Consider the following 24,097-nt stretch of genomic DNA (forward strand, 5'->3'; position numbering starts at 1 on the left):
ACAGCAACTTTAAAAAAAACATTTTTTTTCAAATAAGCTTATCTTCCTGCTATATACCACACTGGGTGACTTTCTTCAAAAAGGTGTGAAGTAGGACAAATCAAAATAGTTGGAAAATGAGGTGCAAGTCCTAATGATAGAAGAGAACTTAGATGTAGTCATTAGGACACAGACATGGTTTAAACAACTCATGAGTAAGATACTGCCATATTAAAAAGTTATCATTTGCTTCAGAAGGATAAGGTTGGATGAAAAGCATTGCAGTGGGCATGGAGAAATGAAGAAGCATTGTGGACCATCTTGGAAAGAGAAGATTTTTTTTTTGTTTTATTTATGATATTTATATAGGAAAAAAGTTATTGCTTTGAGAATTAAATTGGGTATTCAAATTATAAATGGAAAAATTGGACTTGATTGACCAACAGGATAGAACTAGTGGATGATGGGATTCACACTTAGTAAGCAGCACTGAGGTGCCTAACTTGAAGCGCCCAAGTTATAAAATTCCCCCTCTCCTCCTCATTCTATAACCTGGCACATATATTTACACATTGACCCCTGGATTCTTATATATGGCGCTGAAATTTGCACACAGATCAAAGATGCACACTGATGTAAACAATCAGCTATTGCAGTTAATTGGAAGTAATTAAATGTTACGCGTGCATCTTCCTGCATGCTAGCCTAAATCCTAGTGCACAACCCAAATGCCAGGGGCCATCTCAGAAGAACTACACAGAGATCTTGTCAGACATCCAAACGTTGGGAGTGATGAGGAGGTGTTGTTGCTAGATTTCAACCTAGAAGATGTGGACTGGAGTATGTCATCTGCAGTACCAGAAGGGAATAGGGAGATTATGGATGGCTTCAGGGAGCTCTGCACAGGCAAATAGTGATGAAATTCACCAGGGAAGGGGGCGACGTGGATCTTGTGCTCACCTGGACAGCAGTGATCATAATACAGTATGATTTGATATAAAACCAGTATGTAGTAGACCAGTGCTTCTATAAACAGGTGTGCCTCAGAAAGCTTCCAAATTCTTTGTACTGGTCTCCCACTCTTCTTATTCAAACATCGCATACCTTATTCCCCGACGTGTATTTTACGCTCTTCCCAATAGCATCTTTTAGTAGCTCCCTCGTTTCTTCAGGTATGTTCACATCTTGCAAAAACCACCTCGTTCTCAGTTGTTTCACCCACCCTGTGGAATGATATGCCTTTGTCTTCTTTTCACGTTCCCTTCTCTGCCTCTTGTTCCTCCCTAGTTTAATTTTAATTCTAAATTATTCCTCCCTTTGATTTTATTAAATCCCTCATGTAACTTAATTTTACCTTTTGTTTTTACCCACTACATCCAGCCATGAGTTTGATTTGAGAACAACTTAGATATTTTATTATTTGCGGTATATTAATGAACTGTGAATTGTCCATATAAGACTGACTACCACAAATGCATGCTTAGTAACAGACTGCTCTGCAAGGGCTTTCTGCTGCAAAGCAGCCTGTTACCAACACTCGCAGCAGCTTCTGTGCTCATTGTGATGCAGAAGCTCCCACCTTGCTTCAGGGACATCCCTGTAAAGCCTTCGGGTCCTGCTCCAGCTGTTCACACCAAGGTTAAAAAAAAACAAACAAACCTGCATTCCACACTGTTCTCCCAGAAATTAAAAGCCTAGCTACTGGGATACATATAGATAACATTCATATTTATCACATCTCTACTATAATAAAAAGCACCTTCAACATTTTGAAGCTGACTCCGTGGCTTCAAGTGAAGGGCTCATTAGGATCGTTAGGTTCGTCCCTCTGTCACCATCTCTCTCAGCCCCGCCCTCGTGCCTCTGATAGGTCCGCCGCTCTCGACGTCATCACGTTTTGACGTCGAGGGCGGCGGACCTATTAGAGGCAGAAGGGCGGGGCCGACAGAGATGGTTACGGAGCGAAGAACATGAAGAAAAAAAAACCCCCTTCACTTCAGCCACGGAGTCAGCTTCACCACGTTGCAGGTGGGTGGCCGGAGGGGAGGGTAAGAGAGGGGGCAACTACGACGCTGGAACTAATTTGGAGGGGGGCCAGAAGGACACAGAAACTGGGATGGATGGAGGGAGGGGGAAAACGACCCTGGAACAGGGTGGGTGGGTGGGAGGGAGAGCGGACCCTGGAATTTGGAGGGGGGGCTGACCCTGGAACTTGGAGGGGGGCCAGGCGGACCCAGAAACTGGGATGGAGAGAGGGAGGGGGGACCCTGAAACTGGGGGGGGGGGAAACGACCCTGGAACTGGGTGGGAGGGAGGGAGGGAGGGAGAGCGGACACTGGACCTTGCAGGGGGGGGGGGGGCAGAACCTGAAACTGGGAGGGAGGGTCATTCTCACACACACACTCTCTCGCTGTCACACATACTCACACATTCACTCTTTCTGTATCACACACTCACTCTCATACACACTCTGTAAAACACAAACACTCCGAGGAAAACCTTGCTAGCGCCCGTTTCATTTCTGTCAGAAACGGGCCTTTTTTCCTAGTTTATGCCATAAAAGACTTTCTTAATGGTTCATATAATAATCGCATGCATAAGTGCACAAGCCTCACCTCAAGATTTGGTAGTGTTATTGTCACCTGTTCACCTTTGCCAACTTCAAGGTCTCCTTCACAAGATGTGTCAATTGATGCAGGCTTGAAGTCATCTACCAACAAAAGAATGAAGCCATTGAAAGTGTGTCAAATCCAGATTTAAACAAAGAAATTTTGGCATATTCATTGAAACCAATGTTTTACACATATTTGTCCGTGTTTCGGTTTTTGAAAAAACCTTCATCAGGGGTCAATCAGTAGTTGCACAGAAGATATACTGACAGACAATGGAGCTCATAAAATGTGGTCTCTTGAATATATAGAAGAGTGTAGCCTAGTACCAATGTATTCAGTATACGTGCATTTTATACTGAATACGTTGGTACTAGGCTACACTCTTCTATATATTCAAGAGACCACATTTTATGAGCTCCATTGTCTGTCAGTATATCTTCTGTGCAACTACTGATTGACCCCTGATGAAGATTTTTTCAAAAACCGAAACACGGACCGTGTTGGGTCCACAATAAAGTTTTTTTTGGAGCATCTTATCTCTTGTCTTGGATTGATCCCTTGAAGTTGTTTTTCCACTTGTTTCTTTTCTGTGTTGGACTTTTGTGGAATTTTTTGGACCTCTTTTGTTTTTTACACATATTTGTCCCATGGCATGACATTAGCAAGTGGTGTATGCAACCTACTGCCCCCCAAAAAACTCAACACACACACAAACAAAAAAAAACCCCACATCTCAGAGTACAAATATTTAGGGTCCACAGTAAAAAAAAAAAAAAAAAAAAAAAAAGGTTCATGATAGGGTTGCTCAACAGCTGCTTCTCCCCCTCCCCTTCTTATCTTTATTTCCATGAGGGGACGGCCTCTTTGCAAAAGAAGGAGATAAGAGACTAAACTACTGTAAGCACCTAAACCTGGACCTCCCTATAATCAAGGAACTGGGCTATGATAATTCTGTGGTATCCTTAGTTAGCCAAAGCAGCAAAAACCAGGTCAGGAACTGAAGGTAGTTTGCTTACAAGTTGCTGCTGAGCAATTAAGGCTACCCCAGGCTACTATCATATCACTACAAACTGTACAAAACACAGCAATTAAGATACCTTGCCATGTTTGAAAATGTGACCGTACCTCTCCTCTGCATATCCATCACCAATGGTTACCTACTCAATGCTGCTACCAATTTAAAATTTTTCCTATAAATCACAAGATACTCTATTTCAGATACTCCCCTTTACCTCTCCTCACATCATCTCCAATTTTCTAGTGAATTACTTCTTTCCCTTGCTGGCCCAACCCGTACTTGTTTGGAGAGCATCTGTCATTCAGCTTTTTATTTTCTAGGTCTACATTTATGGAACTCCTTCCCCTTTTGAGTTAAGAGCGGAATCTGTATTTACTAAGTTTAAGGTTATGCTTAGGACCTATTTGTTTACATGGCTTTTTCCTTATGATCAACTTTCTGTGTATGTTGTCCTAGACGTGGACTACCTGTAGTTATTACAGTTATTGTCATCCATCTGCAGCCAAATATGATGTACCGGAAGATGTGCCGTCTGCCAAGTGTCATAGTTCAAGATGTTAGCTTGCCAAGACTCATCAAGCCTAGTGATTATCATCTGATGCTGCTCATCCATTGTGGCACAAATGATGCTGCTAGGTACCCCACTGAACGTATCAAAGTGCCTCCATTGCTCTGAGAGAGAAGGTGAAGCAGACAGGTTCACAGGGGGTGTGTTCTCATCAATCCCCCCTGTTGAGGGCAAACCTCAAGGCACAGAAGCTTGCATTCAGGAGATAAATACGTGGCTGCACAGATGGTGTCATCTAGAGAGCATTTGGCATTCTGGACCATGGGATGCTTTTCTACAGGCTGCTGAGCAGAGATGGTGTCCATCTTATCAAAGAACAGAAGTGTCTTCAGCAGCAGACTGGTTAACCTACTGAAAAGGGCTTTAAACTAGAATTGTTGAGGCTAGGTGATCAAAGCCCCTAGGTAAGCACAAGCCCTCAGGTAAGTAAAAGCATTAAATACCTCTACACAAATGAGAAAAGGGGGGCAATGTCTCGAAAGTAGTATATACTAATGCCTTTAGTATGGGAAATAAGGTTTTGGATCTAGAGGCGGTCCTGGAGTCATGGCTCCCAGAGAACCATGACTAGGATATAGTTATACCACGCTATAATGTGTTCAGTAAAGAGTAGGAAGAAAGGCGGGGAAGTGGCATTATATGTTCAAGGTAATATTAAACCAGCCAAATTGCAATATGTTGAATTTTTGGCTACTACTGAATATTTAGTAAGATTTAAAACATTTAAAGAATTTGGTTGAAAATAATTGAAGTTAATGGGAACAGATGACGAAGTTGGCGTTGTCAAGTCTTGCAACAGCAAAAGTATAGCTGGCAAGTTACATCACTGAGGTTCTCTTTCATATATACAAGTCACTTCGCAAAAATTTTTGGCTGGTGGGATACTGTTTGAGACTGTCTCATCAGACAAATCCAATTAATTTCTTTGGCTGGGTGACCAGAGAGTTGGATCAAGGGAGAACACTAGTTGTGGTGCATTTAGATTTTAGTAAAGCCTTTGACATGATTCTACATTGACGAATAGAGTGCCCTCTATATGGGCCCTAAAGTGACTGATTGGGTTAGGAACTGGTTGAGTGGAAGGCGACATAGTGTAGTGGTAAATGGAGCTTGATCTGAGGAAAAACGATGTTATCAGTGGTGTGCTGGAAGGTTTGATTCTTGGGCAATCTCTAAGATTTTTGTAAGTGATATTGCTGAAGGGCTGTCTGGTAAAGTTTGCCTCTGTGGATGACACCAAAATCTGCAATAGGGTAGACACCCCTTATGGTGTGGATAACATGAGGAAGAACAGAGGAAAGAAGAATTTGGCAGCTAAGATTTAATGCTAAAAAAATGCAAGGTCATGCATTTGGGCTGCAAAACCCCAAGGGAATGGTACAGTTTAAGGGGTGAAGAAATATTGTGCATGAAAGAGGAACGGAACTTGGGTGTGATCATACGTGACGATCTTAAGGTGGCCAAACAGGTAGTAAAGGTGACTGTGAAAGCTGAAAGGATGCTTGGGTGCATAGGGCGAGGAATGGCCAGTAGGAAAAAGGAGGTGATGCCCCTGTATAAGACTCTGGTAAGACCCAAATTAGAATACCGCGTACAATTCTGGAGATCACACCTTCAAAAAGATATAAACAGAGGGCGACTACTAAAATGGTCAGTGGTCTTTGTCATAAAGTGAGGACAGACAAAGATCTTGCTGGTTAATTCAGAAAATCATTGAAATCAGTATTGTTTAAGGCGGCTTATTCCCCAGGTTCAACTTAATTTGAATTAACATTTACCATTAATAAGATCCAAGGACACTAATTACCTGTTATTATCTCTTGACTATTGTTGTTTAATAGTTACTTCCTACCTTATTCCCAATTTATATAATTGCTTTTTATTGCACTGTAGCCTTACTACAGATTTATGTAAAACACTTTGAGCCTGCAATCAGTGGGAAAACGTGGGATATAAATGTAATTAATAAATAAATAAATATGTATACTTTGGAAGAAAGGTGGGAGAGAGGAGATATGATAGAGATGTTTAAATATCTATGTGGCATAAATACACAATAGGTGAGTCTCTTTCATTTGAAAAGCAGCTCTAGAATGAGGGGGGCATTGGATGAAGGTGAAAAGGGACAGACTCAGAAGTAACCTGAGGGAATACTTAATGGAAATGGTGGCGAATATGTGGAACAGCTTCCCGGTGGAGGAAATGAAACTGTATTTCAATTTAAGGAAGCTTGGGACAAGTGCATAGGATCTCTAAGGGAGTGAAAGAGAAAGTAGATGGCACAGATGGATAGGCCATATGGTCTTCATCTGCCTTCATTTTTCTACATTTCTGCTGTAATTTCTATTGTTTTCTATAACTTATAACATTTCTAGCAATGTTTCTATTCCTCCCTCTACTTTTGTAGGAGTTTTCCTTTCCTTTAAAGTTTTGGCATTTATTTCTGCCTGTCTTTTAATAATTTTGTATTGTACACTGCTCTGCTGTACATTGTATTGAGTGATATATTAAGTGCTAAATAAACCATAAACCACATAGTACATACCGAAAAGGTAGAATCCCAAATGCATTTTAAATATAGAATCCTGCTCCTCATGCTGACTTAAGTGCTTTGCAAATGGTTTGCAGTCAGGTCAGCACCAACATTATTCATGGAAAGGATGGCATCCACTTCAACATAGGTGCATCCATGCCAGACTGTTTTGAAAAAAGCATTTTATTGCTATGCACAACTAACCTTGTTATCAGGGATGGAGAAATCCCAGGAGATGGTTGCTATGTGTTATCCCTGAGCCTCTAGAGGAAAAGGTATTGTGTATTGCTAATAAAGGTGATTAGCTAATAAGCTAATAATTACTCTGGTTAGAGCTTGTGATTGGTCTCGTCTGTTTGGAGTATCATTTTGTCCTAAAGTGGTCCCAAAACAAAGAAAAGGGTTCTTACAAAGGTTTTGCTGGCAATATGAGAGAACAATGCCACACTTTGGAAATATATTACAATTATATATAAATCACACAGAAGAGCAGATATAGCAAAAGAATATGGAAAACTTAGCAAGACTTATCAGCACATGGTACATCAGTACAACTAATAATTATTCCCGAGACATTATTACTAGTGCTAACTTAAGACCACATGCCAAAATGTTCCGACTCATTTAGAAAGCATCGCCATGTCCCACCTTGTCCCAACTATAAGGAGGATAACTAACGTCACCCTGTAGGCAGCCTAGAAAAGTCATTTGGCTTCTTCTGTGTGGCAGGTCTCTCCTTTCCCCCTCAGACTCCAAAGCTGGCTCCTGGACAAGGCCACGTAGATATGCTCGCTATACTGTGTTTTCTGCCTGTGTTGGCCGTGGAAGGCTATCAGCAAGAAAGCTGGAATGCACATAGTTCTTCTCTGGAACTACCTTAATTGAAGCTAAGATGCTACCCAGAACTGGTTCTTACTCGGTACGGCACATATTCATAGTTCAGTTCCTTTATGAGCACAGAGGGCTTCTTCAGCCTCTCAGTGATACTCAAGAGAAGCTACATGTTGGCTTCAGAGAAAGGTGTCTGTCTCTCCGTCTAACAGGTTGCCTTAGCTCTTGTGTTTAACTCCTTGAGTAGACCACCTGTCTGTCAGTGTCCCTCATGGTGCACATACAGCTCTGATTGGATGAGCTGGCCAGACAACTACTGCTGACATGAAGTGTGCACGTGGACAGTGGATGGTAAAGCTTTGGTCCACTAGGATCACTGAGCTAACCAGATGGTAATCGTTGTTAGTTGTGCAGATATAATGAGGCCCCTGGCCTTGGTGATGGTCCTCCTTATCCGAGCTGGTACCTTACAAGAGATGATAAGCAAAGATGATCACATTATCAGTGTAAATCACATTCCTGCAGCTTCACAGCAGAGAAAAAAAAATGCAGATATCCCTTGGAACGTCAGTCCATTGCTGTAGGAAGTGTTGTAACACCCGTGACAGTATGGTCCTAAAAAGATGGTTCCCGGCCTAGTCAGAGTTTGGTTCACAGGTCTCAGTTCAACAATGCAGGCCTTATGCATACAAACGGGTATGCGCAGTACATCCCACTACAGTATTTGTCAGGACAGGGTATCTGACCACCACCATAGGAATGAACAATATCTGCAATATGGTAAAGAAAGACTGGCAAGACTTGGTGCGAGCACTGTGTGAGGAAGAGACTAACCTGCTGCCGCATGAATACCCACCAGAAAGTGAGGATGTTTATCTGTAACAAACAGTACATACCAATCTCTTACCAAACAGCTTCAACTGTTATGACTAGTCCTATTAGAGCAGAAAGCAGGTCCCTGGAGTAGCCTAGTGGTTGTGCAGTGCACTATAGACAAGGGAACCCAGGCCCATATCCCACTCTGCTACACTTGTGGTGGACAGTGTGAACTGTCTAAAACCCACCAAAAAAAACCTGACTTACTATACCCATATATATATAGGTGACACCTGAAGCCATAAAGGCTGGTGTACAGTTGGGTACAGCAGGTTTTTGGTAAGCTCACCATACAATATAAGAGGGTAAAGGTGAGATGTGTACCTGGCACCTTTTATGTGAAGTCCACTGTAGCACTCCCTAGGATTCCCCACTGCTCTGCTGGGATGTCTATGTGGCCAGTCTACTAAGAATACATCCCAATGGCTTTTGTGCATTTTTCCCTTGGACTTCCCCCCCCCCCCCACCACATACTTAAAAAATGGTCCAAAAGAGAGGCAACTGAGCACGAACACATTTAGCAAATGGCCAATTTCGGAAAAAAAAAAAAAAAAAAAAAGCGTTTTTTGAACCAGAAAATGTCTTATGTTTTGGACATTTTCAGCAAAACTCACAAAATCGGATTTTATTTACTACATACTTACTATACCGCTTTAACTGGCAAGCAGGGCAAGACAATTTACACTTCTTAAAAAAAACAAAACACAACCCATAAACAATCAAACATATAAATGGCAAGAGGCATACTCACTCGCAAATGCGCAGTAGAGACCCTCTCTGTCCCGCCCCCACGTCAATACGTGATGACGGGGGCATGACAGAGAGGGAACCTGCGCACCTGCGAGTGAGGGAACCGCCGTCGCCACCGCTTCCCCCCCCTAGGTTGCCGCTACCGCTCCCCCCACCCACCCTCCACCCGGCCCGGGTACCTGGCTTCACTATTCAAACCGGCGGAACGCAGCACACAGGTCATCTGAGCTGCCATTGGCCTTCCTTACCTGCCTGTGCCCCGCCCACGTTACGTCACACGAGGGCGGAACACAAGCAGAGAAGAAGGAAGGCCGACGGCAGCTCAGATGAGCTGTGTTCCGCCGGTTTGAATAGTGAAGCCAGGTACCTGGCCCGGGTGGAGGGGTGGCGGAGGGGACTTTCAAACCCTCCCTTCCTTTACTAGCCCGTTTTTACGGGCTCAACGGCTAGTAAAATAAGAAAAGAAAAAGAACACATACCAATCATAATAAAACAATAGAAATACAGGGCACATACTTCCAGGATAAATAGGGAAAGGGGCCTTGATATACTGCCTTTCTGTGATATTTTGCAACTACATTCAAAGTGGTTTACATATAGCGAATGCTACATACCTGTAGAAGGTATTCTCCGAGGACAGCAGGCTGATTGTTCTCACTGATGGGTGACGTCCACGGCAGCCCCTCCAATCGGAAACTTCACTAGCAAAGACCTTTGCTAGCCCTCGCGCGCCCGCGCGCACCGCGCATGCGCGGCCGTCTTCCCGCCCGAAACCGGCTCGAGCCGGCCAGTCCAGTATGTAGCAAGACAATACACTTCAAGGGAAGACTCAACTCCAAAGGGGAGGCGGGCGGGTTTGTGAGAACAATCAGCCTGCTGTCCTCGGAGAATACCTTCTACAGGTATGTAGCATTCGCTTTCTCCGAGGACAAGCAGGCTGCTTGTTCTCACTGATGGGGTATCCCTAGCCCCCAGGCTCACTCAAAACAACAACATTGGTCAATTGGGCCTCGCAACGGCGAGGACATAACTGAGATTGACCTAAAAAATTTACCAACTAACTGAGAGTGTAGCCTGGAACAGAACAAACAGGGCCCTCGGGGGGTGGAGTTGGATCCTAAAGCCCAAACAGGTTCTGAAGAACTGACTGCCCGAACCGACTGTCGCGTCGGGTATCCTGCTGCAGGCAGTAATGGGATGTGAATGTGTGGACAGAAGCCCACGTCGCAGCTTTGCAAATTTCTTCAATGGAGGCTGACTTCAAGTGGGCTACCGACGCAGCCATGGCTCTAACATTATGAGCCGTGACATGACCCTCAAGAGCCAGCCCCGCCTGGGCGTAAGTGAAGGAAATGCAATCTGCTAGCCAATTGGATATGGTGCGTTTCCCTACAGCCACTCCCCTCCTATTGGGATCAAAAGAAACAAACAATTGGGCGGACTGTCTGTGGGGCTGTGTCCGCTCCAGGTAGAAGGCCAATGCTCTCTTGCAGTCCAAAGTGTGCAGCTGACGTTCAGCAGGGCAGGAATGAGGACGGGGAAAGAATGTTGGCAAGACAATTGACTGGTTCAGATGGAACTCCGACACGACCTTTGGCAGGAACTTAGGGTGAGTGCGGAGGACTACTCTGTTATGATGAAATTTGGTGTAAGGGGCCTGGGCTACCAGGGCCTGAAGCTCACTGACTCTACGAGCTGAAGTAACCGCCACCAAGAAAATGACCTTCCAGGTCAAGTACTTCAGATGGCAGGAATTCAGTGGCTCAAAAGGAGGTTTCATCAGCTGGGTGAGAACGACATTGAGATCCCATGACACTGTAGGAGGCTTGACAGGGGGCTTTGACAAAAGCAAACCTCTCATGAAGCGAACAACTAAAGGCTGTCCTGAGATCGGCTTACCTTCCACTTGGTAATGGTATGCACTGATTGCACTAAGGTGAACCCTTACGGAGTTGGTCTTCAGACCAGACTCAGACAAGTGCAGAAGGTATTCAAGCAGGGTCTGTGTAGGACAAGAGCGAGGATCTAGGGCCTTGCTGTCACACCAGACGGCAAACCTCCTCCAATGAAAGAAGTAACTTCTCTTAGTGGAGTCTTTCCTGGAAGCAAGCAAGATGCGGGAGACACCCTCTGGCAGACCCAAAGAGGCAAAGTCTACGCCCTCAACATCCAGGCCGTGAGAGCCAGGGACTGGAGGTTGGGATGCAGAAGAGCCCCGTCGTCCTGCGAGATGAGGGTCGGAAAACACTCCAATCTCCACGGTTCTTCGGAGGATAACTCCAGAAGAAGAGGGAACCAGATCTGACGCGGCCAAAAGGGAGCAATCAGAATCATGGTGCCTCGGTCTTGCTTGAGTTTCAACAAAGTCTTCCCCACCAGAGGTATGGGAGGATAAGCATACAGCAGACCTTCCCCCCAATCCAGGAGGAAGGCATCCGACGCCAGTCTGCCGTGGGCCTGAAGCCTGGAACAGAACTGAGGGACCTTGTGGTTCACTTGAGATGCGAAGAGATCCACCAGGGGGGTGCCCCACGCCTGGAAGAGCTGTCGCACCACACGGGAATTGAGCGACCACTCGTGAGGTTGCATAATCCTGCTCAACCTGTCGGCCAGACTGTTGTTTACGCCTGCCAGATATGTGGCTTGGAGCACCATGCCCTGACGGCGAGCCCAGAGCCACATGCTGACGGCTTCCTGACACAGGGGGCGAGATCCGGTGCCCCCCTGCTTGTTGACATAGTACATGGCAACCTGATTGTCTGTCTGAATTTGGATAATTTGGTGGGACAGCCGATCTCTGAAAGCCTTCAGAGCGTTCCAGATCGCTCGCAACTCCAGAAGATTGATCTGTAGATCGCGTTCTTGGAGGGACCAACTTCCTTGGGTGTGAAGCCCATCGACATGAGCTCCCCATCCCAGGAGAGACGCATCCGTGGTCAGCACTTTTTGTGGCTGAGGAATTTGGAAGGGACGTCCCAGAGTCAAATTGGAGCAAATCGTCCACCAAAACAGGGATTCGAGAAAACTCGTGGACAGGTGGATCACGTCCTCTAGACCCCCAGCGGCCTGATACCACTGGGAGGCTAGGGTCCATTGAGCAGATCTCATGTGAAGGCGGGCCATGGGAGTCACATGAACTGTGGAGGCCATGTGGCCCAGCAATCTCAACATCTGCCGAGCTGTGATCTGCTGGGACGCTCGCACCCGCGAGACGAGGGACAATAAGTTGTTGGCTCTCGTCTCTGGGAGATAGGCACGAGCCGTCCGAGAATCCAGCAGGGCTCCGATGAATTCGAGTTTCTGCACTGGGAGAAGATGGGACTTTGGGTAATTTATCACAAACCCCAGAAGCTCCAGGAGGCGAATAGTCATCTGCATGGACTGCAGGGCTCCTGCCTCGGATGTGTTCTTCACCAGCCAATCGTCGAGATATGGGAACACGTGCACCCCCAGCCTGCGAAGCGCCGCTGCTACCACAGCTAGGCACTTTGTGAACACCCTGGGCGCGGAGGCGAGCCCAAAGGGTAGCACACAGTACTGGAAGTGGCGTGTGCCCAGCTGAAATCGCAGATACTGTCTGTGAGCTGGCAGTATCGGGATGTGTGTGTAGGCATCCTTCAAGTCCAGAGAGCATAGCCAATCGTTTTGCTGAATCATGGGGAGAAGGGTGCCCAGGGAAAGCATCCTGAACTTTTCTTTTACGAGATATTTGTTCAGGGCCCTTAGGTCTAGGATGGGACGCATCCCCCCTGTTTTCTTTTCCACAAGGAAGAACCTGGAATAGAATCCCAGCCCTTCTTGCCCGGATGGCACGGGCTCGACCGCATTGGCGCTGAGAAGGGCGGAGAGTTCCTCTGCAAGTACCTGCTTGTGCTGGAAGCTGTAGGACTGAGCTCCCGGAGGACAATTTGGAGGTTTTGAGGCCAAATTGAGGGTGTATCCTTGCCGGACTATTTGGAGAACCCACTGATCGGAGGTTATGAGAGGCCACCTTTGGTGAAAAGCTTTCAACCTCCCTCCGACAGGCAGGTCGCCCGGCACTGACACTTGGATGTCGGCTATGCTCTGCTGGAGCCAGTCAAAAGCTCGCCCCTTGCTTTTGCTGGGGAGCCGCGGGGCCTTGCTGAGTCGCACGCTGCTGACGAGAGCGAGCGCGCTGGGGCTTAGCCTGGGCCGCAGGCTGTCGGGAAGGAGGATTGTACCTACGCTTGCCAGAAGTATAGGGAACAGTCTTCCTTCCCCCGAAAAATCGTCTACCTGTAGAGGTAGAAGCTGAAGGCTGCCGGCGGGCGAACTTGTCGAATGTGGTGTCCCGCTGGTGGAGAGACTCTACCACCTGTTCGACTTTTTCGCCAAAAATGTTATCCGCACGGCAAGGCGAGTCCGCAATCCGCTGCTGGATTCGATTCTCCAGGTCGGCGGCACGCAGCCATGAGAGCCTGCGCATCACCACACCTTGAGCAGCGGCCCTGGACGCAACATCAAAAGTGTCATAAACTCCTCTGGCCAGGAATTTTCTGCACGCCTTCAGCTGCCTGACCACCTCCTGAAAAGGCTTGGCTTGCTCAGGGGGAAGAGCATCAACCAAGCCCGCCAACTGCCGCACATTGTTCCGCATGTGTATGCTCGTGTAGAGCTGGTAGGACTGGATCTTGGACACGAGCATAGAGGAATGGTAGGCCTTCCTCCCAAAGGAGTCTAAGGTTCTAGCGTCCTTGCCCGGGGGCGCCGAAGCATGTTCCCTAGAACTCTTAGCCTTCTTTAGGGCCAAATCCACAACTCCAGAGTCATGAGGCAACTGAGTGCGCATCAGCTCTGGGTCCCCATGGATCCGGTACTGGGACTCGATCTTCTTGGGAATGTGGGGATTAGTTAATGGCTTGGTCCAGTTCGCAAGCAATGTCTTCTTCAGGACATGGTGCAAGGGAACAGTGGACGCTTCCTTAGGTGGAGAAGGATAGTCCAGGAGCTCAAACATTTCAGCCCTGGGCTCGTCCTCCACAACCACCGGGAAGGGGATGGCCGTAGACATCTCCCGGACAAAGGAAGCGAAAGACAGACTCTCGGGAGGAGAAAGCTGTCTCTCAGGAGAGGGAGTGGGATCAGACGGAAGACCCTCAGACTCCTCGTCAGAGAAATATCTGGGATCTTCCTCTTCCTCCCACGAGGCCTCACCCTCGGTGTCAGACACAAGTTCCCGGACCTGTGTCTGCAACCTCGCCCTGCTCGACTCCGTGGAACCCCGTCCACGATGGGGGCGTCGAGAGGTAGACTCCCTTGCCCGCATCGGCGAAGCTCCCTCCGCCGACGTGGTCGGGGAGCCTTCCTGGGAGGTGGCCGCGGTCGGCACCGCACGCGGTACCGACGTCGGGGACCTCAACCTGGGCGATGGGCCAGCCGGCGCCACGCTCGACGGTACCGGAGGCGCAAGCACCGCCGGTACCGGAGGGGTAGGGCGCAACAGCTCTCCCAGAATCTCTGGGAGAACGGCCCGGAGGCTCTCGTTTAGAGTGGCTGCAGAGAAAGGCTGAGAGGTCGATGCAGGCGTCGACGTCAGTACCTGTTCCGGGCGTGGAGGCTGTTCCGGGCTGTCCAGAGCGGAGCGCATCGACACCTCTTGAACAGAGGGTGAGCGGTCCTCTCGGTGCCGATGCCTGCTGGGTGCCGAATCCCTCGGCGACCCAGAGCTCTCGGTGCCGACACGGGGAGGAGACCGGTGTCGATGCTTCTTCGATTTCTTCCGAAGCATGTCACCGGAGCTCCCCGGCACCGACGAGGAGGACGTCGAATCCATCCGTCGCTTCCTCGGGGCCGAGACTGAAGAAGGTCGATCTCGGGGGGGCTGTACCGCAGGAGCCCTCAGGGTAGGCGGAGACCCACCCGAGGGCTCACCGCCACCAGCAGGGGAATGGACAGCCCTCACCTGCACTCCACCCGATGCACCACCGTCCGACGACATCAGCAGACGAGGTCCTGGTACCACCGACGTCGATGCAGCTATCCGATGTCTCGGCGCCGATGCAGAGGCCCGATGCCTCGATGCACTCGATGCAGGGGCGGCCGAGGAAGATGGTCTGGACGCTGACGACGTCGATGCACTCGAAGATCCCGGTGCCGATGCCGACGAAGAGCCCGAGAACAACACGTTCCACTGGGCTAGTCTCGCTACCTGAGTCCGCCTTTGAAGCAGGGAACACAGACTACAGTTCTGAGGGCGGTGCTCGGCCCCCAGACACTGAAGACACGACGAGTGTCGATCAGTGAGCGAGATAACCCGGGCGCACTGGGTGCACTTCTTGAAGCCGCTGGAAGGCTTCGATGTCATGGGCGGAAAAATCACGCCGGCGAAATCAAAAGCCGAAATGGCGAAAATTGAAGCACCAAAATTTAGAGGGAGAAAAATCTCGACCGAGGCCAAAAAGAGGCCTACCCCGACGACGAAAGAAAACTTACCGGGGCAAAAAGCTGGAAGTACGGGGAGGATTTACACGAAACCCGGCGGGGGGTTTCCGGAGCACTTCCCGACTAAGAGATAAACTTTCCCGAAGGAAAAAAACACGCTCAAATAAATTGGACGCGCGAGGTCGACTTTCCGGGGCTCGACACGGCGAAAACACGACCGTACCGAGTGCGGACAAAAGAAGACTGGCCGGCTCGAGCCGGTTTCGGGCGGGAAGACGGCCGCGCATGCGCGGTGCGCGCGGGCGCACGAGGGCTAGCAAAGGTCTTTGCTAGTGAAGTTTCCGATTGGAGGGGCTGCCGTGGACGTCACCCATCAGTGAGAACAAGCAGCCTGCTTGTCCTCGGAGAAATACAGGTACTTATTTTGTCCCAAACCGGTCGTTCTAGCACCCAGGAGTTTGTAATAGAGCATGCTTGCTCAAACAGCCACGTCTTCAGTAAAGATTTAAACTTTCTCAAAGAGGTCTCACTGTGCAGAGATGGGCACAGAATTCCACAGTGATGGGGCAATCATATGAGCTTTCTGAGGGCCTGGAAACACCAGGCGATGATCATTTAATGTCCTCAAAACTCGCGCAGGAGAGTAAGGAATAGTCAAACTGGACAGATACAATGGAGTTCCTTGACAAAAAGCTTGAAACACTAGCAACAAAATTTTGAACTGAACATGAAAGTTTAACCGAAAGCCAATAATGATCCTTTACATATGCCGTTACGTGATCCGATTTTGAAAGATGACATTTAGACTTCATATCAAAAACGCTCCTCCGCATTACCGGCTTGAAGTTTGTCTTCCTGGTACCCGTCTGTCAGATGTGATGGTGTTTGAAACAGTGGTTTCTGTTGAGGTAGTGTCATGAACCTTGACTAGACTCAAAAAGGGACTTCAATTTAGTGGGGGTGGGGGGGAGGGAGCCCAAAAAATGTAATTTTGTTTCGTATCCCATGACACCTGTAGGACTTTGTTTTGTTTTCCGAGCTTTTTCATTTCAAGGGTAATGTCGTACATAGAGTGCACCACGTACAACACAAGAAAAAAGGTTTCGTATTTTTCTCTGTTTTGGGTTGAAAATGACATGGGACATATACCATCTCATTTCAAACAAATGAATATCCTTACCAAGCTATATCCTGGATATACAGGAAACCTAATTTAACGGAGGATTATCATCAAGATTATGGAAGGCTTAATACTGGAATTTCAGGAATGTTGCAGATCTATAAGGCAGAGTTCCTGAGAAAATATGGATGTGGTAATAGCAGTTAGCATACCTGGGTTTAAAAAAAAAAAGGTTTGGACAAATTGTAAGTGGCACTTTGCACGTATATGCTTTTATAAAAATTACCCCCTGCATGCAGGGACTTAGGGAATGCAATAGGAAAATCAGAACTAAGAAATACAAGCCTGTAATTTCATGCACGCCAATGGGGTAAAACCAGAACTGGATCATGAAAGTTTCAAACTGGCTGGCATCCCTAGATGGCCCAGACACTCCAGACAGGGCTATCTAGTAGAAGAATCAGCAAGTGGTCACTCCTTGAAATCAATGTAACTGAATAACTTGGTATGCAGAGATGCAGCATCATCCCAATGGCATGCTATTTTTCTTTGTAAACCGCAATTCCCTCCATCGCCAAAGTAATTAGAATACTACACTGGTACAGGAATCTACTGGGATACTAAATAAAATTGTGAAAAGCCTGACAGCACCTCAGATTACAGAATGACTCAATCATGACAGGCTTTCAAGGGCCACTCCCATGTTGGTCAGACATTAATCATTCTGACCTGTACACATTAAATTCTAATTACATATTCGAAATTCAAATGAACTGAAGTAGCAGTACATTTTAGCAGGTTAGCTTTACGCAAGGATTAAAGTGTTCAGAATATCCTAGTGGAACCTGCTATATAAAAATTCATGAGTGTCTCTTTTCTCAGGAATTAAAATAAACTTATTGTAACAAACATTCAATTTTGCTCACTGCAGAGGGCAGGAGGAGAAGGTGATTAATGTATGTCAAATCAGAGGTTACTTACTGTTAGGGGGCAGGCAGCCAGACACAAAATTATCATCCTCTAGCGTTAAGTGAACTGATTTTTTTTTTTTTTAAGCATGACACCCTTTTCTTGGCTGCCTTTTTGATGTGCTTTTCAAGTCTTATAAACCTTGGCTCTCCCCAATTATAATCCTGTTGATTCATTTCTGAAACCTCTGCGTCTTCTCCATGTGTCTTGATTATAAAATCTACATAACGGGGACTGCCTCCCGTATGAACCTGCGCAGTGCTCTGTACCTCTAATACAGAGATGGACATACATCTAGCCACTTCGTGCTTGGGACAGATTTGCATAAACTGAAAAAACTCACTGTATGTAAATCTACAGTGGGGGAAATAAGTATTTGATCCCTTGCTGATTTTGTAAGTTTGCCCACTGACAAAGACATGAGCAGCCCATAATTGAAGGGTAGGTTATTGGTAACAGTGAGAGATAGCACATCACAAATTAAATCCGGAAAATCACATTGTGGAAAGTATATGAATTTATTTGCATTCTGCAGAGGGAAATAAGTATTTGATCCCCCACCAACCAGTAAGAGATCTGGCCCCTACAGACCAGGTAGATGCTCCAAATCAACTCGTTACCTGCATGACAGACAGCTGTCGGCAATGGTCACCTGTATGAAAGACACCTGTCCACAGACTCAGTGAATCAGTCAGACTCTAACCTCTACAAAATGGCCAAGAGCAAGGAGCTGTCTAAGGATGTCAGGGACAAGACCATACACCTGCACAAGGCTGGAATGGGCTACAAAACCATCAGTAAGACGCTGGGCGAGAAGGAGACAACTGTTGGTGCCATAGTAAGAAAATGGAAGAAGTACAAAATGACTGTCAATCGACAAAGATCTGGGGCTCCACGCAAAATCTCACCTCGTGGGGTATCCTTGATCATGAGGAAGGTTAGAAATCAGCCTACAACTACAAGGGGGGAACTTGTCAATGATCTCAAGGCAGCTGGGACCACTGTCACCACGAAAACCATTGGTAACACATTACGACATAACGGATTGCAATCCTGCAGTGCCCGCAAGGTCCCCCTGCTCCGGAAAGCACATGTGACGGCCCGTCTGAAGTTTGCCAGTGAACACCTGGATGATGCCGAGAGTGATTGGGAGAAGGTGCTGTGGTCAGATGAGACAAAAATTGAGCTCTTTGGCATGAACTCAACTCGCCGTGTTTGGAGGAAGAGAAATGCTGCCTATGACCCAAAGAACACCGTCCCCACTGTCAAGCATGGAGGCGGAAATGTTATGTTTTGGGGGTGTTTCTCTGCTAAGGGCACAGGACTACTTCACCGCATCAATGGGAGAATGGATGGGGCCATGTACCGTACAATTCTGAGTGACAACCTCCTTCCCTCCGCCAGGGCCTTAAAAATGGGTCGTGGCTGGGTCTTCCAGCACGACAATGACCCAAAACATACAGCCAAGGCAACAAAGGAGTGGCTCAGGAAGAAGCACATTAGGGTCATGGAGTGGCCTAGCCAGTCACCAGACCTTAATCCCATTGAAAACTTATGGAGGGAGCTGAAGCTGCGAGTTGCCAAGCGACAGCCCAGAACTCTTAATGATTTAGAGATGATCTGCAAAGAGGAGTGGACCAAAATTCCTCCTGACATGTGTGCAAACCTCATCATCAACTACAGAAGACGTCTGACCGCTGTGCTTGCCAACAAGGGTTTTGCCACCAAGTATTTATGTCTTGTTTGCCAGAGGGATCAAATACTTATTTCCCTCTGCAGAATGCAAATAAATTCATATACTTTCCACAATGTGATTTTCCGGATTTAATTTGTGATGTGCTATCTCTCACTGTTACCAATAACCTACCCTTCAATTATGGGCTGCTCATGTCTTTGTCAGTGGGCAAACTTACAAAATCAGCAAGGGATCAAATACTTATTTCCCCCACTGTATCTCCTGCGTATTCATTGCGAAGATCCTGACATTAAGGCTGGCTAGGTAGTAATAAACATTGTGAATCAATAGCAATATCTTATAAACAGATCCTAAAACTGACAGGTAGCCAATGCTGTACATACAATCGTGGGAAGACATGGTCATATTTTTTTAGCATTATACAGAAGCTTTGCTGCTGTATTCTGGACAAGAATGCCCTTTACAACTTATGTTTCAATCATTTTTATTCAAAACTTAAGAAGAAAAGTTATCATCATGTATGAACGTCTGATATTTTCCCCCCATGTGGCTAAACTAACACATAGTACTTCTACCCCAACAAATAGAACTTAACCTTCCCTCCCCTCCCCCCCTTTTTCCCTTGCTATGGCATCAAATGAACATAATAACGCAGGGTACAGGGCAATAGCTAGAAGTTTAACAGTCTACTCCTGGCAGTTGGAGTCAGCGTATTCCAAAAGGGAGTCCAAGTGAGTTGGAAACGCACTCCACTCTTCGTTTTAAAGTCTGTAATTCCCACCCTCTCTACCCGCAGTAACGTTATGATACGCGCTGTAAAGAGTATGTAGGACAGGTCCCAAAGGAACCCTGGGATAGGCCAGAATACCCCCGTTATAGGCAGGCATTCCCCAGGAAAAAACTAGAAATAAAGAACTACAACTCCCAGCATGCCCCAAAGGGAGACCGGGAATAAGAGAAACTATGTGCATTCCCAGGGGTCTCCAGAGGAGGGCCGCAGGGGAAGGAATAAGGCTGATTCTCCAACCTGGTGGAAGAGGTGGTGGAACAGGTGGGTGGAGAAAGAAGAGCCACCAAAGAGCTTTAATGAAAGAAAGGGTGAGCAGCTGGGGGAAGGGCGGGGCGAGGAGAATATGGATTGGGCTCCTGAGGAGAGAGAGGCAGAGAGGGAGCCTTGCCCTATGGAGTTGACTGAATCGGAGAACACCCTGGAAGAGCCGATGGACTTTTCAGCTCTGGCTCAGCGAAAGCCAAGGACGTAGCGGGGCCAAGCCGGGTCAAGCGGGAGGAGGTCAGGTAGGAGTATGACTGACCAAGAGGGTGGGACCCTAGGCTTTGAGCCCGCGCAAAGCCATTACTGTGTTTTTTGGAAAGCCTGGCTAAATTGAGCTGTGTTTTGAAAGCTTGGCTAGACCTGCACTGTGTTTTTGGAAAGCCTGGCTAAATTGAGCTGTGTTTTGAAAGCTTGGCTAGACCTGCACTGTGTTTTTGGAAAGCCTGGCTAAATTGAGCTGTGTTTTGAAAGCTTGGCTAGACCTGCACTGTGTTTTTGAAAGCCTGGCTAAACTGAGCTGTATTTTGGAAAGCTTGGCTAGAACTGAACTGTATTTTGAAAGCCTGACTAAACTGAGCTGTGTTTTTGCAAGCTTGGCTAGAACTGAACTGTGTTTTGAAAGCCTAGCTGGACTGAGCTGTGGTTTTGTAAAGCTTGGCTAGAACTGAACTGTGTTTTGAAAGCCTAGCTGGACTGAGCTGTGGTTTTGTAAAGCTTGGCTAGAACTGAACTGTGTTTTGAAAGCCTAGCTGGACTGAGCTGTGGTTTTGTAAAGCTTGGCTAGAACTGAACTGTGTTTTGAAAGCCTAGCTGGACTGAGCTGTGGTTTTGTAAAGCTTGGCTAGAACTGAACTGTGTTTTGAAAGCCTAGCTGGACTGAGCTGTGTTTTTGTAAAGCTTGGCTAGAACTGAACTGTGTTTTGAAAGCCTAGCTGGACTGAGCTGTGTTTTTGTAAAGCTTGACTAAAAGTGAACTGGGGTTTTGGAAAAACCCGCTACACTGAACAGGGTATTTGTTTTCTTTCTTTTTTTTATTATGTGCTGCTACTCTCCCCCAGGGGGGAGGGAGAGGCAGCAGCTGTGGAAGCCGGGACTGGGAAACTAACCGGCTTGAGAAAGGTGAACGATAACTGTGCTTTGTTTTGTGTTTTGGTGCCACAACTGAGGGAAGGAGGGAAACCCCTTCTAGGCAATAAAAAGCTTCATTGTTCTGAGGAAAGAAGGGAGCAGTACTGGAAGGTGTTCTTCAGGTGGTGGAGAGCTGCAACCGCTGAGAAAAGAGGATCCACTTTACAGCGCACACCACTGCGATACTGTAGGGTAGTTGTATGTAAGCCATTCTGAGAGTATTGCTTGTTTAGCCCCTACAATAGCGGTAAATCCTGATGGGACAGGGGTGTATGAGAACAGGATGGCCCAGGAGCAGCGCCGAGTCATACATCCAGCCCGCCTTCCACATCTCAGAAACATATTGTACTAGCTCCTTCCAAAATCGGACTATGTTCTTGCAGGACCAAAACATGTGCCTGAGGGTGGCCCCCGGATCCCTGCATTTGAGGCACTTCTCCCCAAGGCGAGAGTCCCATGTGAAAGGCTCTTCTGGGAGAAATGTAGAGTCGAAGAGCAAATTTGTATTGTAGCTCCCAGTGCTGCGTCGCCCTTTACAACTTATTAGTATTTATTTACCGCCTTTTTGAAAGAATTCACTCAAGGTGGGTTAAACTGCGTGCCTATGGCTTGGCACACGGCTTCTAAAGCCAAGGTAATGAGGAAATTCTGCCCACCGCTTAAGTAAGCTAATAATATGCAAACCTGAAGCGCACAGAACTTGTGCAGTAATCAGGGTAAGCATACTGGATGCATGCACACAAGGCTCTGCGCCGAGAGAAGCTAGTACTATGTATATTTTCGAGCAAAATTTTAAAAAACTTCCAGCAAACATCTGCGCATGTGCCAGAACGCTATCCTGTGGATAAATAGCAGCATCACTAGAATATCTTGCACATACAGCTAATGTTTATGCTCAGAACATTCCAGTACATGTGCAGACACAATTTGTTTTCTGCTGTGGTCTGTACGCAGAACTGTTACTTCCCGGTCTGTCTTAAAAGCTGTGGGATTGTTTGTTATACTCACAGAAAAGAAAAAGAAGAAACTGGTATTAAATTCTCACAGAACCTACTGCAAAAAGAATAAACCTTCTAGGCCTTCCCAGACTTGGCATTCAAGTTCTAGCATTGTGCTCACCTTAAAGTCTTCTGTGTACTTCTGTGAATTGGGGTCAAATAGTTAAACGCCTCATTACCACTCATGTTATTAAACTATGTGCTAGTATCCTAAGTGCAGATTCACATGAACACACTTCCTCTGCACTGTGTAAAATTGTGTGCCGTCTCAACTGTGCATTTCCCCCATGCGTTAGCTTTCTATATCAAGATCTTGGCTTCTGAATTACTTTTGCTGAGCTGGCGCTAATAAGATCATGGGGGGATGTCCTTGAGACAGCTCATTTCGGAGCGAAACGTGCATGTCGGGCAGCCTAACCCCCGGGTCTGATAAATAAAAGAAAGAAAAGACAAGTTCAATTTAAATTATGGGCTTTAAATAATTTGAAAGGAAACTATAAAATTGGAAAATTTACTAATTAAACCGATGAAGAGGTGGATATGTGTGAGGATCGTCAGTGTCAATAATTGCTGATGGTCGCACATCACTGAGGTTTATGGGAAAGGTATATTGATACATTGAGAGCTATTGCACTGCATTAAAGAACTGAGAAGTATGGGGTTTTGAATATAATATCGTAATTAAAATCTGGACTGGTTGTGAAGATTCTCTATCTGTGCTATTCTTGTATCATAGACATTATGTTGTTAAGATGAATAACATTCTCTCAGAATGCTGGACAACTCCTTGTTGTGTCCAACAGGGTTACCCGTTATCTCCCCATTCTGTTCAGTGTTTTCATGTCTTCTTTGAACTGAGATTTTCTGCTTTAGATGTAAGATTCTACTCGTATGCAGGAGACATTTTATTGTTGGTGCCTGTGAATGAAAACCTAGCCATTACAATGTCTACTGCAACTACCTGTATCACCAAGATTGACCCATGATTTTAAAATTGAATAAAAAAAAAAGAAAAAAAAAAGAAAACCTAGCTACTCTGACTGGATTATACTGCCAGTTCAATTACTCCATCCTTTTCCCTCAAAGTTGTTGTACATCTGAAGTATTGGGGGTTATCTTGGATTCCACACTTTCTTCAGGACCACCTGTTAATCGTATTATTCAGACTATTTTTCAAGGTTCAGCAATTATATAATGTTAAGCATTACTTCAACAAAAGTCGTTTTGCTTTACTGGTCCAGGCCCTTGTTCTATCACACGGACCATGTAGGGTCCTAATAAAGTCTATTTGGAGTTCTCATTCCATGAGTTCTGACTGGTTTCTTGGATTGGATTTTCTTCCACTCTGCATTTGTTTACCACCAGGTGTACACCAGAAGCTACAAACTACCACTCAACCCCTGACCGTACTAAACTAGGCCCAAAGGACACCAGCAGCCAGATCAAACGAGAGCTGCACAGAGATGTCCCTCCACCTGCTAGATAGAGAGAATACTGAGGTTTACTTGGCTGCACAGGTCCACATATAGCAAACCTCGGAGGTTCTCTCTATCTTCACCTGCT

At 46.5% G+C, this 24,097-nt stretch overlaps 1 protein-coding gene across 1 annotated transcript in view; it reads right to left on the reverse strand.

The window, feature by feature from the left end:
* The window catches only part of EAF2 (ELL associated factor 2), a 91,554-nt gene that overhangs the window by 44,712 nt on the left and 22,745 nt on the right, over nucleotides 1–24,097 (reverse strand). The window contains exon 2 of the mRNA XM_030210318.1: nucleotides 2,595–2,689. Within this exon, the coding sequence (XP_030066178.1) occupies nucleotides 2,595–2,689 (95 nt within the window). The remainder of the gene's footprint in view (nucleotides 1–2,594; nucleotides 2,690–24,097) is intronic.

Source organism: Microcaecilia unicolor, chromosome 7, assembly GCF_901765095.1.
Source record: "Microcaecilia unicolor chromosome 7, aMicUni1.1, whole genome shotgun sequence".
NCBI classification, from domain to species: Eukaryota; Metazoa; Chordata; class Amphibia; order Gymnophiona; family Siphonopidae; genus Microcaecilia; species Microcaecilia unicolor.